General features: G+C 28.9%; 1 protein-coding gene across 1 annotated transcript; it reads left to right on the top strand.

Moving 5' to 3' along the window:
* The first annotated feature begins 411 nt into the window (after positions 1-411).
* Positions 412-8,076, top strand: LOC108476738 (uncharacterized). The gene is made up of 10 exons (XM_017779033.2): positions 412-708; positions 787-856; positions 1,086-1,210; positions 1,550-1,658; positions 1,777-1,840; positions 1,929-1,984; positions 2,406-2,513; positions 6,163-6,312; positions 7,225-7,395; positions 7,559-8,076. Exons 1-10 carry the CDS (start codon positions 485-487, stop codon positions 7,787-7,789), a joined length of 1,308 nt encoding a protein of 435 aa, XP_017634522.1. The 5' UTR covers positions 412-484; the 3' UTR covers positions 7,790-8,076.
* Positions 8,077-15,708: the final 7,632 nt, after the last annotated feature.

Genomic DNA, 15,708 nt, shown 5'->3' on the forward strand with positions numbered 1-15,708 from the left:
TTAATAATTCAAATAAAAATATTTGATAATTTTTATAAAAATGTGAAAAATGATAAATAGATAAAAGTTATTATCACTTAATGAAAAAAATTTCAATTAATCCAATTTTATTATTATATTATCTTATAAAGATTTCAACGAATCCCATGTAGAAATTCGATAAAACACATAATATTATTTATTATTTAATTTATATCTTAATATAAGGAGTCCAATAAGAGCAATACTTAAAATAGCAATCCATATAAAAATATTGTATTGAAATCGACTACCATAAAATGAGAGCAAAATACTAAAAAACTTTGTAAAATTAATTTAAAATTTAATTTTGTTCCAAATAAGATAAAATGTGTAAATTTTAAAATAATTTTTTTGTTTACAAACCACAAGTAAAATGATATTTAAAAATAGAAAAAAGAAAAGAATAATATACCAACGATACCCTCGTTCCAGCGAAAAGCTGACGACACACATCCTCAAAGATATGGCTCATTGCGTTTTGGCTCCAACCCCAATTCAGTTTCAGTTTCAGTTTCATTCCCACAGAATTGGATTTCTTAGATGCTTCTCTGAATCTGCTCTCAAGTCTCCTCTGCTATCTCCTATTCATCCTCGTTTTACTACTAGAATCTTCTGTAACTACGATGATTCCAATCGAAACAGCCAGACACAGTCCTCTTCTCTTCAGCTCTATCGCGATATTGAGAGGTATAAACATGATTATGTCTTTTTCTGTTCTTCCAGTTCCTTGAGGCTTAACTTTCCTTCTCTTGATGTATTTTTCAGGTTACTCACGGACACTGTAAGGCAATCTCAAGGTGCTTGGGGTAGTTCAAGTGATTGGAGCCAAGTCGAGGTTTTTATTTGATTTTAGTTTTCATTTTCTTCAACGCACTTTGTCGAATTATGCATACGCGATTTGTTATGCTCTACTTTTCTAAGTTTTGATTTGGGTTTCTTGATTATAGAACACCGAGGAAACACTTAAAGCTGTCAAATTCTTTTATGCATTTGAGAAAATAGCCTTCTTTTTAACTTCTTCATGTTCAGCATCTCACCCTTTTGCTTGCTTTTGATGCATCCAGGGAGCATGGATTCTTAAACCGAAAGGCTCAAAACCTAAGTCAGTCGTTCATTTTATTGGTGGTATATTTGTTGGAGCCGCTCCTCAGCTTACCTATCGTTTGTTTCTGGAGCGCCTTTCTGAAAAGTAAGTTGTTTTCATTAGTACAGTGCCTGCTTACCTAATATTTGACTTTTTTTTTTTTTGATAACTGGGGAAGGGAATGTGGTCATACCTAAAACATGTTGCTCTTGCCACCAGGGCCCCAAATATTTGACATTGCTGATGTATGTATGTCTTGTACTGTTTGTAATATTTTTTGAAATCTTTTTGACACCTTCATTTTAGCACCCATTTATAGTTCATGCTATCTTTGTTCTGCCTTTTGACCTAAACTGCGATTTAATCTTACTGAAGCTGGAGCCTAATTGGGTTATCTTACTGAGAATTAAGGGAATTCACTGTTTAACCTTTTCTGTAATCAAGGGGAGTTTTGGTGATTGCAACACCGTATGCTAGCGGGTTTGATTACTTCTTCATTGCTGATGAAGTCCAGTTCAAATTTGATAGATGTTTACGGTTTCTACAAGAAACAGTAAGTTGTTACTATAATCTTCCAAATAAATATTCTTCCAATTGGAATACCTTCTCCACCCTTTTCCAAGTTCATTTTTGAAAGAAATTAAAAATGTGACTTTGTGCTCCTCACACAGGTGCATGATCTTCCTACATTTGGTATCGGCCATTCTTTGGGTTCTGTCATTCACCTTTTGATTGGTATTACTATTATCTTCTTGCATGCTATTTATCCCAAGATGTGCCTGCTTTTGTTTGCGGTTATGAGATTAATGAATTCATTGTACAGGTTCAAGGTATGGCTTGCAAAGGAGCGGCAATGTATTAATGGCATTCAACAACAAGGTATTTGAACTTCTCATTATGCATGTCTAAAGCTACTAAAAGATAAGGTTAGATATGTGTGATTATGGAAGTGTCAACATATTCCCAAATCAAAGTGGTCTATCAAAAAGATTTCTCCTTACAATTTGCATATGAAGCTGATTTGGAGTAAAAGTTAAAAGTCAAACGACCTAGTAAAATACGAGTAAAAGATTCATTTTCCCCTTTTTCTTTACTGTCTCTACTATCTCAGCTGAAGCAAATAGGTGAGATTGATCACCTTCACTTTGCATAGTTCTTGTTTCCCTTAAGGTTGAAACTGATCAGCAGATCTCATGTTGGTTTTTCTTTTTTATTCTGCATTTGACAACTTATACATTGTCCTACTATAGCTGCCATGTAACTCCTTTTATGAAATAAGAATTATTTTATTATCTCACAGGAAGCAAGTGTAGCTATCCCATTGTTCTCACCTGTTCTTGTGCCGATGGCCCAAAGCATTGGACCCTTTCTATCACAAATTGCATCAACACCCACAATCCGCATGGGGGTAAAAACAAAAACTCTTAGCTTTTTCCTGCTTTACATGCAAAGATGCAAATAATGTTTTCTAATGCACACAACTTATACTTGCTTATTTAATCATAATCACTACTTTTTAACTTCTTGATTGATATCAAATGTTCAATATGATTAGGAGAAAATATATTTGACCTTAGATTTTAGCCCTGGTTATGATAAGGAGAATTAAGATTCTGTTAAATACTTGGATTTGTTACTACATGTGACTTTGTCTAAACATTATTTAATTCTGGAACGCCCTATCCTCCTTGGAATACTTTAATTGTTACCATTATAACTTTATTATTTGATATGATTAGGGGGAAATATATTTTTCCATACATTTTGGACCTGATTATGATTGGGAGAATTAGGACCTTTTAAATACATGGATTTGTTTTCTACATGACTTTGAGTAAAATATTATTTAAATCTGGGACTGCCGTATCCTCCTCGGGTTACTCTAGTTGTTACCGTTATAGTTTATTCTTTCACATGACTCGTATTCGAGTTTTGATGCAATAAAAGAGTCTTCAACTCCTCTCATTCTCAACCTTACATTAATTCTCTATTTCTGAAGTATAGCCGCTGTTAGAGTAGTTTGCAATCTTGTCAAGCATGATGCCTTCGGTTTCAGTTTTTCTTATTTCACCTTGAGAACGCAGGTTTGGTTCAACTTGCAGTTTTTTATCTAGTTACCGATTTTCAATTTTGGTATTTAAGTCTCACATGAGATTAGGAGTAATTGTGGACTTAGGAAATCATATTGATACCCTCGTTGGGGGGTGGTTTCCCTGTAATTTTAAGGCTTTGTTTGGTTCATGAAAATTTTAAGGGAAGGAAAGTATCAATGAAAATTTAATGGAAAGAAATGAGGGACAGAAAATGAGATTCATTATCTTTGTTTGGATGACAAGAGAAATATCAAGAAAATGACTTCTTATATGTAGTTGTGTGATTAAGATGTATAGAAAATACAAGGCAATTTGTGGTCGCTAGTGCCAACTAGATAATATTAACACAAAAATATAATTTTTTTTATAATTATTAAGTTATTTAGCGTATATTATTATTTTATATTACTTTTAATTATGAAGTTTACCGTATGTTATTAGTAAATTGACGAGATAATTATTCAATTACTTGAGAGGTTTGGACTTGGTCTTTCAACCATTAAAATTATTAATTTGGGTACTAACATTAAAGATAAACATTCTGGTCATGTGGCTGTTAGAGACTAACGACTCATAATGTGATAGTACCATTACACATCTTAGATGATTAATGGTATTATCACATCTTTCTGCATATTGCATGGCAGTGTCCACACTATTAATATTTTTAAAATTTAGAAGAAGATAAATTATAATTTCGACTGCTTAACTCTTTAGAATATTTATTTTAGTTACTAAATTTTGAAATTTCATAATTTGGTTACAGATTTTTATGTTTATGAAAATATTTTATTAATATTTGTTTTCATTATCAATGATTCATTATCAACATGAATTTTATAATAATTTAACTACCAGCATTTCAATATTCAATTATAATAAGTTATTTTATTATTTTTATTCTAAAATATGTTGGAATAATACTTAAACATTCAAAAATTATAAAATTATAAAATAAAGATTCATTATTTTAGTTTTCGAAATTAAAATTATATTTTAACTTTTAGTTATTGTAATTATATTTTAAATTTAAAATTTTAATTTATAAATCCATTTATAGAAACTATTTAAATTTATTTTAAATTATTTAACATCAATTTTATCAAATAAATTTAAGTATTTATTTTGAACCATATTAGTACATCAAAATTATAATGGAAATATGAAAATTTTATAAGTCAAAAACAAAGTATTAATTATTTTACAAATATTGGTTATCAAATTATGACCTTTTTAAAGTTTAGACCTAAAGAGATTTTTTTTTAAAAAAAAAATTAATGATTGAAATTGTATTTTTTACAAAAACCATATTGCTAAAGAATTCATAATGTTATGTTGCATTATTAAATATCGTAACAATATTCTTACATTGTCATCTCATCCAATTATTAGTGATTAGCGATTGGGCAATTAAAATTTTCAATTTTCCTAACTTTGTTGATTAAATTGATTATTTTATTAGTTGGATGGTCAAATTAAATCGCTTTGAATGAAATTTAGTTTCCTTGTTATCAATCATATGCTACTAATTTAATAATAATTTACTACTAATATTTGCTACTATATTTTATAAGAAAATGATCCAATAATTTTACTTTAAAAGGCTTGTAATCTTAGAAACATTCAATTTAATGATATTATATTTTTGAGTTAAATTTTAATATTGATATAAATTGATGTATAATGATATTTATAAATGTATAAAAATTATTAATAGCTTATGCAAATTTTAACTTTTAATGATGATGTTTGTAATTAGTCTTATCTGCCATAATTTACTACGTTGTTTTGAATTCCTAACTATTATGTAGTCCCTTGTTATTACAATATTACTAATATGACAATGTAAATTTATAATATGTTTATTATTTATTAATATTTAATTAATTTAAAAGCTTTAATTTAGAATTAGTTAACACGTTCAAATCATTAACCAAGATGTATGTTGAAATAGTTTTAAAACTTAAAAGTATAGGTATAATATTATTTTAGGAAAAAAATGGATATTTCTAAGTAAGACAATTTATATTTTGTTATAACTTGTGTAATGTTTTACAATTCTAATTAAGATTTAAATTTATTGATGTTTTCAATCATTTAATATTATCTTATATAACATTTATTAATAATTTTATTTTAATAGGATTTTTAAAACATGCTATGTCGACTTAATTATGAATTTTCCTGCTAAGTTATCATATTTTGAAACATAAATGTTTAATAATAGAATGTGTGTAAACTTGTAAAATTTTCTTATCATTTATATTAGGGCTTATTTAAAATTTTAAATTGTTATATAATTATTATGTATTCATTTACAATAATTTTATCCATAAATTATTAAATATTTGAAACTTTTTGTAACAAATTTTATTAAAAATCAATTTGAAAGTTTAGAATTTAATGATTTGATTGTAACTTAACGTACTATATTTTAATTAAAGTAATGAACTTTACTTATGCTTAGTTCAGCTAAATTTAAATAAATTAATAAAAGTACTTATTTATTTAGATAAATTTAAATAAATTATGAAAGACTCAGTAGTTAAATTTATTAATTTTAACATAAATTTATATCATGTGAACTCTATTTTTAAATATTTGTTAATTTAAGTTTAAATAAATTAGTAAAATTACATATTTAAATAGGATAATTTTGTCAGTTTTAAAAATTAAAGAGTATTTACATTGTTCACTTTTAGTAATTTTGAAGTTCACAATTATTTACGTAGATGATAGTTTGACACTTGGAGTTCATCTCAAAAGTTCTTTTTGTTCTTATGTCTGCTTTCGAAGAGGAATGATATTATTGTGTGAAATTTGAGCCTTATGCTTCTTTTAATTTCTAAATTATATCTTCCATCTAGAGGCAATGCGTCAAATTTTTTTTTCTCGAACATGAGTTTTTTCATTATGTGGTTTTGAATTGAATGGCTTATCCCTTTTTACACAAGCTACTTGCAGGCTGAGATGACACTAAAGCAGCTAGAGAGCCTTAGTCCTCCCATTATGAAACAGGTTCTTCCGTTAGTTGAGCAACTTCCTCCCTTGTACATGGACTTAGTTAAGGGAAGAGAAGATTTTACTCCAAAACCAGAAGAAACTCGACAACTTGTATGTAAAATCTCTAACTCTATTGTTCCTAGGTTGTTGCATTAGGCATTCTTGTTTGTTCATTGTTTATAAGATCTATATTATATACTTGCTTACTTGGCTGGTGATTGGATGTCATGGTAGATAGTTTTGATCCATATCTAGATAGATTACAGTTTAGCATTTGTCTAATTGATGTGTCCCCTTAATGGGAACTTGTCAAAAGCCTCTATTTGTGGACCATTCTGAAATCGGTCCACCCAATTCCTTTTAAGTAAATGTTATAAGCACAAAAAAGAAAGAATGATAGTCACTATTTAAACTGGTTCAAACTTTGTTAGAACAATGCAAGGAAAACATCTGAGATTTATGCCATGCTGGGACGGGGAATAAAAAACACCTAGTGTCACGGGGCTAAAATTTTAGTCTTACGATCTGTGCAGTTTTAGGTGAATTTTTGAGTTAAAATCCGCCTAATTCAGCCTAACTTTTGAAAATTTAGAATTCTCGATAGAATTCTCTTAAGGCATCGAAAATAAGCGGAAGCAACTCCAAACAAAAGAGCAACAAAAGAACAGAAAAATGCCACAAGGAAGCAATGCACACAAAGTGTTTGAGTAAATGCTCTCAATAGTATTCAATTATTATAAAGGGTTACAACTGAGTGATTACAAATGAGAGCAAATATTTTTATTTATGGTTGAGCTCCCTGAAAATCAACAGTACAAATTAAGTTATACCGATGGTTTAGCCTATCTGCAATTGAGATTCTTAAGGGATTGACTCAATCCTTTAAGATTACAAAATCAAACCTTCTAAGATATCACATCTTCTAAGATAAGTTACTATACTTATTAAGGTAGTCCTAATTTTCTTTAACAATCTTAATCTAGTTTTCTTACTTTTGCTTTTGGATTCTTTACATATTATCAGATAAAGTCCTACTATGGCATTTCAAGAAATCTTCTAATAAAGTTCAAGGATGACACAATCGATGAAACTCCAAACTTGGCTCAGGTGTTAAGTTCAGAGTCAGCCATCAGCTCAATGCTAGACATGTCCATTCGATTGTTGCCAGGAGATCATGGGCTTCCTTTACAACAAGTATGATTTTTACAAATTACTTTCAGAAGCTATCTTTTGCAGAAACATATGATGTACTTTTGATCATCTTAAGGAACTAAGAATGATTCCAGCAAGCAATCTGGCTTGTAATTTCTTCTCTTTTGCGATGGCAAACAGTTTTCCTAATACATGTATGTTGCAGGCTCTACCAGATGTTCCACCTGCAATGGCAGATGCAGTAAATCGTGGAAGTGAGTTTTTGGCGAATCTGAGTGTGGGAACACCATGGGAGACTGTTGCCAAAGAAGTCAGCAATACATTCGGTGTAGACTCGCCGGTTGTTCGTGCAGAAATTTCAAAGGACGTAGACATACTTGTGGACGTGATCATTTCCTGGATGGCTTCAAATTCTGCAAAACTCTTAAAGCCTTGATGAGTAGGATAGATACCCAACTAAATGAAGTGTATGTAATAGGTTGAATTATGAATGAATATGTACTAGGTGAAAATGAGTGTTGTAGTTTGTGCCTCTACTATTCCCTTCCCCCACCGCCCAACAAGAATGTAGAATTTCGTTAAAAACCAAATCAGCCATAGAAAAACAACTTACACAGATAAGCAAACAAGAAAGTCATAGCCATCGTCACTGATATCATCAAATAGGGAATTTTATTTTTTTTCAGAATTCTTGCTTAATGATATACAATTATATTTTCTGGAGGAGGTGTATATATTTATCATATTTCTTCAGTATTTCATTTCTTTCATTTTGACTTGGAATAGGAAGTGGTAAATTGCAACGTTATTTTCATCCGTGTCCGGGGTGATTTGTTGAAGTCGGTGATTAGCCTTCATTTGTGCGCAGGGAATTTTTCCCTTAATTCATAGAGATGATAGTCGATGGGAATGTTTTTGGCGCCTACAATTTTATTTTAATTGTAAATAAAGGTTCTATTAAACAATTTTATTTATTTATTTATTTGTACAAAAGGAAATTGATCTTTTGTTTTTTTTTTTTGACAGAAAAAAGGAAATTGATCTTGTATTTTAGTATGGGGTATTTTACTAATTATTAAAGCACATTCCTTTCTTAAAACTATCTTTAATCTTCGAACCAAAATATCCTTCTTAAACATCATTATTACGACGGTATTTTAGTACTTAAAAATATAATCAATAAGCTCAAATTTATATGTATAGATTTTTAGCCAGATGCATGTATGTCTTGGTGGTTTAGAGTATCGTTGACTTGGATTGGTGAATCAAAGGTTGCCTTTTAGGACTCATTACAAAAGATGGGGAATTACGTAGGTATACTAAAGGTGGTATTTCATAAGGGCTTACCTTTGTAGCCCCTATGAGTGGCTACCTATTAATAGTGGTCTTGGGTGATTCAAACGTGACCACTTTTTGAACTACGACTTTAGAAGTTGACGTTGGGGTACGTAAATGGTATCATAAAACTTTTGGTTTGAGTTGGGAGGTGCTTAGGTATCTCTATTATTATTTATAAACTTTGGATTGATATTTTTTTCGAGTTTTACATATATTATCAATTAAGGTGTCCCATTTTGTAAATTATATTTAACTCTTTATAGAGGTTAAGGAGAAAACTTTAACATGGGATAATACTAAGATTTAACTAGACTGGTGGTCGGATCAGTTAGACCATTGAACAGACTAAAAAATTATTAAAAATTTAAAAACTCAGTTTAATGGGTTTTAGTTAATTCAACTAATCTTTTAGTTGGTTCAATCGGTTTGTATCAATTTTTTATTTAATTGATTCAAAGCTACTCTTCGAATCGATATTCCGGTTAGTTTTTAGTCCAATCGGTCCAACCGGTCGTCTAGTTTAAACAACATTAGAAAATGCCTTCTATTGTTGGGAGTTTGAATCAGTTAACCGACGAACAACATTTTGAAAACTTCTTTTAAAGGAGTTGATCCTCTTGACAACCTCCTAAAATGAACATGCAATAGATAAATCTTACTGGATTATGATTACAAAGTTGAAAGTGATACAAATGATGCAACAAAATTGCAAACGGTTTTTAGGAGAGCCATACAAGCTATTTCTTTGCACAAATTACTGCAACTCTTTTTGTCATGCATGTCCAAAGGTTGCCGTTGAAGTTTATAAGCAACTAGATGATCTATTTATTGTAATGAAAGGGAGAGGGGAGAAAAAGAATGGAAGAAGAATAGAAGGAGAATTAAAAGGGAAAAGTAAAAGTAAAGAAAAAATTCAATTACTAAAAAAAAAGTGTAGGGGCTAGTTGTGCAATTTAACTTAAAATTTTCATTCGAAATGGTGATATTACATGTCAAATTACTATTACATTGTTAATAGCAATTAACAACTCAGTGATCAAAATGGTGCTATTACATGTCAAAAACCTCTTAGTCGAAAATAATTAAGATATATTTTAGTGAAATAAAATATAAAGAAAGTAATGGATAAGGGATGTTAGAGAAAAATGAAATAAGAATTATGTTGTGAAATATTAATTTGAGTTAGGGACTAAATCATAAAAACATGAAAAGTTATGTGGCTTGTGTAAATATTTAACATGCGAGGGGTTAAAGTATAAATATGGAAAAGTTGAAGGTTCAATACTAAAAATATCTTAAGGGTGGAAGGATTTAGAAAATAAGAAAAATTGGATTAATAAGGACCAAATTGAATAAGTGGAAGAAATATGAGGGACTAAATCATATTTTTACCAATTTAAGTGATGATTTAAGGATGAAATTTTGAAAGATCATAAAGGGTAAAATGGTCAATTAGTAAGAGAAATAATTCTAAAATGTAATGATTATGTTAGTGATATTTTATGATTTTTAAATAATATATTATATTAATATAATTTAATTAGATATTTGTTAATAATTTAATTATAAAAATATTGATACAAAAGGAGGAAGAATGAGGAAGATAGAAATTTTGATTTCTTAGTCATTTATCATGAAATCCTACTATTTCACCTAAAATTCTTGAAAATTTTCATTGTTAACAAAGAAGAAAGATGAAGTAGGGACTCTAGAGAGTATGTTTCATAATTGAGAAGCAAGAAATTAGTAGATGAAATTGAAGAAAATTATATGAGCATAAAAGAATAGTGATGAGGTTGAGAAATAAATGGAAGAAAAGCATAAGAGAAGGCATTCTTGTCAAAAGAGGTAAGTTTTCATACAAACCATACTTGTATTCAATAAATTGAACTAAATATAGTGTGAATAAAAAGTATGAAATGAAGCATGACATGTAGAAACTTAAAATACTAGCTTTCAAGTAGAGAGAATATGATGTGTGTTGTAAAAAGCATTAAGATTAAGAAATGAGTATGTTGTCTACACATAAATGCGAGTGATTAAATTGAATATAAGTCAGAGGTATAATGAGTATATATGATTAAATGAAAGTAATGTAAAGAACCATGGGGAAAAAAGTAGAGAAATTTACTAAAAATAGTTTTGGACAACAGTAGTGACTCTAATTTGAAAATTCACCAAAAATAACTGGAAATGAGTTGAGGGTGAATAAAATATGAAATTAAATCTTGTCAAGTCTAGTTTTGTATGGAAGAAGCGATGTAAGCAATGAAATTTTATATTTTGAGATATATTAATTTTTGTAGGACAAGGTCAGAATGAATTCGGGTTCTCCTGTTTTAATTTTGGAAAATCATAAAAAAATGTAAAAAAATTGTTAGGGGATGAAATTTATATATTTAAATTCGTAATTAGTCTATTTCCAATATAATCAAACGGAAACATCATCTGAACCCCATGCCGATAATTAATTTTTAGTAAAGAAATGTTGAAGCTATCAAGCAACAGAATAGGGGAAATTTTGAAGATTTTACTGTACTGATTGGCTAAAATAGAAATTCTAAAAATTTTATGATAAAAATATATTTGACTCTACTTTCAAAAACATCAAACGAATCTTAATTTCGAATGTTTTAGCTCCATATATAAATAATTTAGTAACTATAACATAAGTGGATAACTTTTATATGAACACATAAGTAAATAGTGAAATTATAGTTAATTTTACATATAAGTATGTCATACTAAAAGCCAAAGATTCTAAATATATACATAAAGGATGAGGAATGGAAAGGAGGAAAAAAATAGTCGATGAATTTGAAATGTTACGAAATTGTTATAAGTGATGAATTGATCAATATATGTGAGAATGTTTGAAACGAATTGATTAAATAATAAGTGAATAATTTTTAATTGATGTGATTTTGGAATCTTGACTAAAAGTTTAGGAAGAATTAAATTAATTGGCACAATTTAAAAATAAATATGAAATATAAATAAAGTGGGTAAACTACTTTAGAAAGTGCAAGTCCTCCAATGAGCTTATTTGTAAAACTTTAATAACTGTGTTAATTTTATAAACTTTGTTACCTTTGATTGATATCATGTTTTAATGAGCTCCTTTAACTCATAAATTATTCTTTCATAAATTCAATTAGGGCCGTGAATGATTTTAGAAAAAAACAAGATGTATTAGAAAATGGAGTATAAAATAATGAAATAGCTAAAATTTGAAAAGATAGTGAAAAGAGCTTTAAATCATTCTTGACTAGATAATAATCTTAGTTTGATTCATGACAATAGGTATGAAATATAGACAAGTAAAAAAAATAGAGTTTGAATTTGAGAAGATGATGAAGAAATAAAATTCATAAATAAATAGGGCATGAGATGATGAGAAGAGAGGACTCAATTAAAAGAAGAGTGAAATTAAATTATAATAAGTTAATATGAAAGTATGAGTAGAAGCCTAGCAATGTAGGAAGATAAAATGTTCAAAGTGAATTAAAGAAAATAACATGTATATATATATAGCTACAATAAAGGTAGGACTAAATTCTGAAGTATGCCAAAAAAAAAAATTAAACAAAGAAGAAAATTAAAAACAACGATGATATGTGAAAGAATATATGTAGTGAAGTGGAATGTGAAAAAAAAAATGATGTTTATGAGAATGAAAGAAAAGTGGAATTGTAGCGAAGTTGCAAGTATATTGAAATATTTTTTGCCAAGGATTTAATTGTAAAAAGTGCAAAAATTTGAATCGTTTCATTTATTTTGAGTAAAAGAAGTAAAATGACTGTAATTGAAGCCCATGTAGACAAATGAGAACTACTGAGATATGACGAGCACTTTGATGTGATACTGAGATTGCACACTTCAATGTGATATTGTTAATGTTCCGCATATCTGTGACACCTTATATCCGACTCAGTGAGATGATCTGAATATAAAATGCCACATTCAAATGCTAAAACAACCTATTTTACTGTTTCACTTTATTGAAATGGTAGTATAGTGGTAAAATTATTTTTTAAAAATTTCGGCAGCATTTCTGCTTATTTTACGTAAAACCCTGCAAAATTTAGATTTTACAATATATCCATATTCAAATCATCTCTCAAATCAATTTTCAACACTTTGATATTCTGAAATATACCGCAAACTAAGTATATCACATTAAAACCATTTCATTAACAAATAATATTTTGATTATAACAACCAAAAGGTAATTTTTTTTTATGTTACAAATACATATCTTGTCAAATGACTTTACTAAAAAACAAGTACATACTAACTTGAAATAAAATAAAATATATGAACTTTGTTGAGTCTAGGATTTGTAAGTTGGATGCTGACAACTCTGAATACAAAATCTCAAAATACACCTAGTAAGGAATTTTGAACTATTCATCAGTGACTTTAGCTTTTTCCTTCGTTTTTGAAGAAACCGGATCATCAGTTGCAATTTATGGGTTAAAGTTTGAAAACCCTAAACAAATCTATTCAATTTGTTTTCACTCTTTTTTTTTCTCGCGTGGAAGGATAGGGAAGACATCTTCTCTCTCCTTCCACTTAAACTATTTTAACTTTATTTTTTTTATAATAAATAATAACACATAACAACTACATTTTTTAGCCACAAATTTGGCATTTTTATTGTCATCCAACATTTTTGGGCTATTAGCAATTTTAATCCCTTTAACTATTTTCAAATTAAAATTTATAGCGATCTAAATTTACAATTTAATCCTTGGATTAGAGTAAATACTCAAATAAATTGAATTACTTATCCTCGATTCAATTCATTTATAGCATAACTCCGTAAATATTTTTTATTAATTATTTACAGACTCGATTCATTAAAATAAAACCCGAAGCACTACTTTTCGACACCACTGTACCGGTTGTTACAATATCCTATGAGTTCTCTTAAGTCTACAATGGGCTAAATAAGAAATAATAATATAAGATTTAGAATGAGGAAATTGACATGTATGTGATATGATAAGTGGAAGTGGAAACCATTATGAAATGTGTAGGACATGAAACTGAATTGAATAATATGTAAAAGTGTAGAGAAAGAAGTAAATAAGCATTCCTAAGTTAGGAAATTACAATGTGAGAAGTGATTTAATTATTAATTAAATGAAATTAACAAAGTAAGTATAGTAAGTGATATTGTAACAAACCGTTTTCGGTAAAATCGGAACAGTGGTTTCGGGACTGCAAATTCGATTCCAAAAAGAAAATTTATTTTAATATTATTTTATAATCTACAATATGATAATAATGTCATATAAAAAATTTGTAAAGAAATTTTACCGATTACATGTTTAATTTGATAAAGGACCAAATTGCACAAAGTGCAAAAGTTGAGTTCTAATAGCTAAAGGGATTAAATAGCTATGGAATTCAAAATTTGAGGTCCTTATATGACAAATAGAACATTAAAAATACTTAGTTGTTAAGGATGATGAATCATCCATGAAAAATAAAATAAAGAAAAGGACAAAATTGGAAAGATGATAAATAATAAAATAAAGAAAATATCATCATTTTTATCATCACCTTTCCCAAATAAATATGGAAACCCTATCCATGGAGAATGGAAGAAAGAGAAAACTTATTTGGCCAAATTAGTTAAGTATTCAAATCCCAGTTTTAGTAATTTTTATATTTTTGAGATCGGGATAACCTAATCTAGCTATTTTGGGGATTAATTTGAAAAGTTATCAAAGTATAGAAATTTTACCATGGATGAATATGCTGAAATTTTGAAATTTATGGTAGAAAATGAAAGGTTGGTGATAGATAAACAACTTTTGTAAAGTGAATTTTGATGAAAGTGTGAATTAGGGACTAAATTGTAAAGTTGTAAAATTTATGGAAAAATTCTGAATTTTTTGAAATATATGGTTGTAAATGTTACTTGTAAAATTTTTCTAGGCTTGGAATAATGATTAGATTGCATGAATTTCATTTTCCGAGCCTAGGGACGAAAGCGTCATTAATTAAAAGTTTAGGGGCAAAATGGTAATTTTGCCTAAAATGTGAATTGGACTAAATTGAGTATGAATTATATTAAATTGATGTTAAATTTACTCGTATAGATCCAAATAGACTAAATTCGGAGTTAGAACAAAGAAAAGAGAAAAATATTGGATTAATAGATTTTACGTACACGAACAATTGTCGAGGTAAGTTCGTATATGTTTGAATTGAGTATGTTTATGTGAATTATATAATTTCATATATGAAATGATCACATATCCAATAAAGCCCGATAAATGATTGAATTGAATATTATATGTATGAATTATGTAAATGTTATTGACATGAAATTAATTACATGTTGGATAATGCCGAAAAATGTTAAATCCCATTTGAATAATGAAATTCGATGGATACAAGATTTCCTGTACTGATTATAGTCTAGCATATATTGCGGACATTATAGCTCGGACGAGCAACCTGTTAAAAGCCTTATTGAGCATCTTGTTATATAGTTCCTGCTAGCATCTTGATCGGTAGTGATTATACATGTATTGCACACTACCGTAGCTCTTTGCGAGCGTCCTGTTACATGATTCGATCGATTGTGATCCAGCATATAATGTAGAGACAAACGTAGCTCTACGTAAATGCCCTGATATAGGCTCTTATGAGTTTCCTGATATGGCTCACTTAAACTCCCTGTTACCTTATTCGGTGCTCCCTGATATTAACTATTCGAAGTTACCTGTTAAGCTCTATGAGTTCCCTGATTAAAACTCTTATGAGTTTCCTATTTAGCCCGGATAAGTGTCCTGTTACATGGCTCATCTGAGCATCCTGATATGTGGCTCGAGAGTGTGCTCCCTGATTATGTGCCCTAATGGGTACCCCCGAATATGAATTGATGGATTATAGTTTCGTACACTTCAAGTGTACTACATGTGTATCCATCGATATTTCAAATAAATTCAATGGGCAAAATCCTGACATGAGAAAATATGAACACGAAATGAATTATTA

This window comes from Gossypium arboreum, chromosome 12 (genome assembly GCF_025698485.1).
Source record: "Gossypium arboreum isolate Shixiya-1 chromosome 12, ASM2569848v2, whole genome shotgun sequence".
In the NCBI taxonomy this organism is placed as follows: Eukaryota; Viridiplantae; Streptophyta; class Magnoliopsida; order Malvales; family Malvaceae; genus Gossypium; species Gossypium arboreum.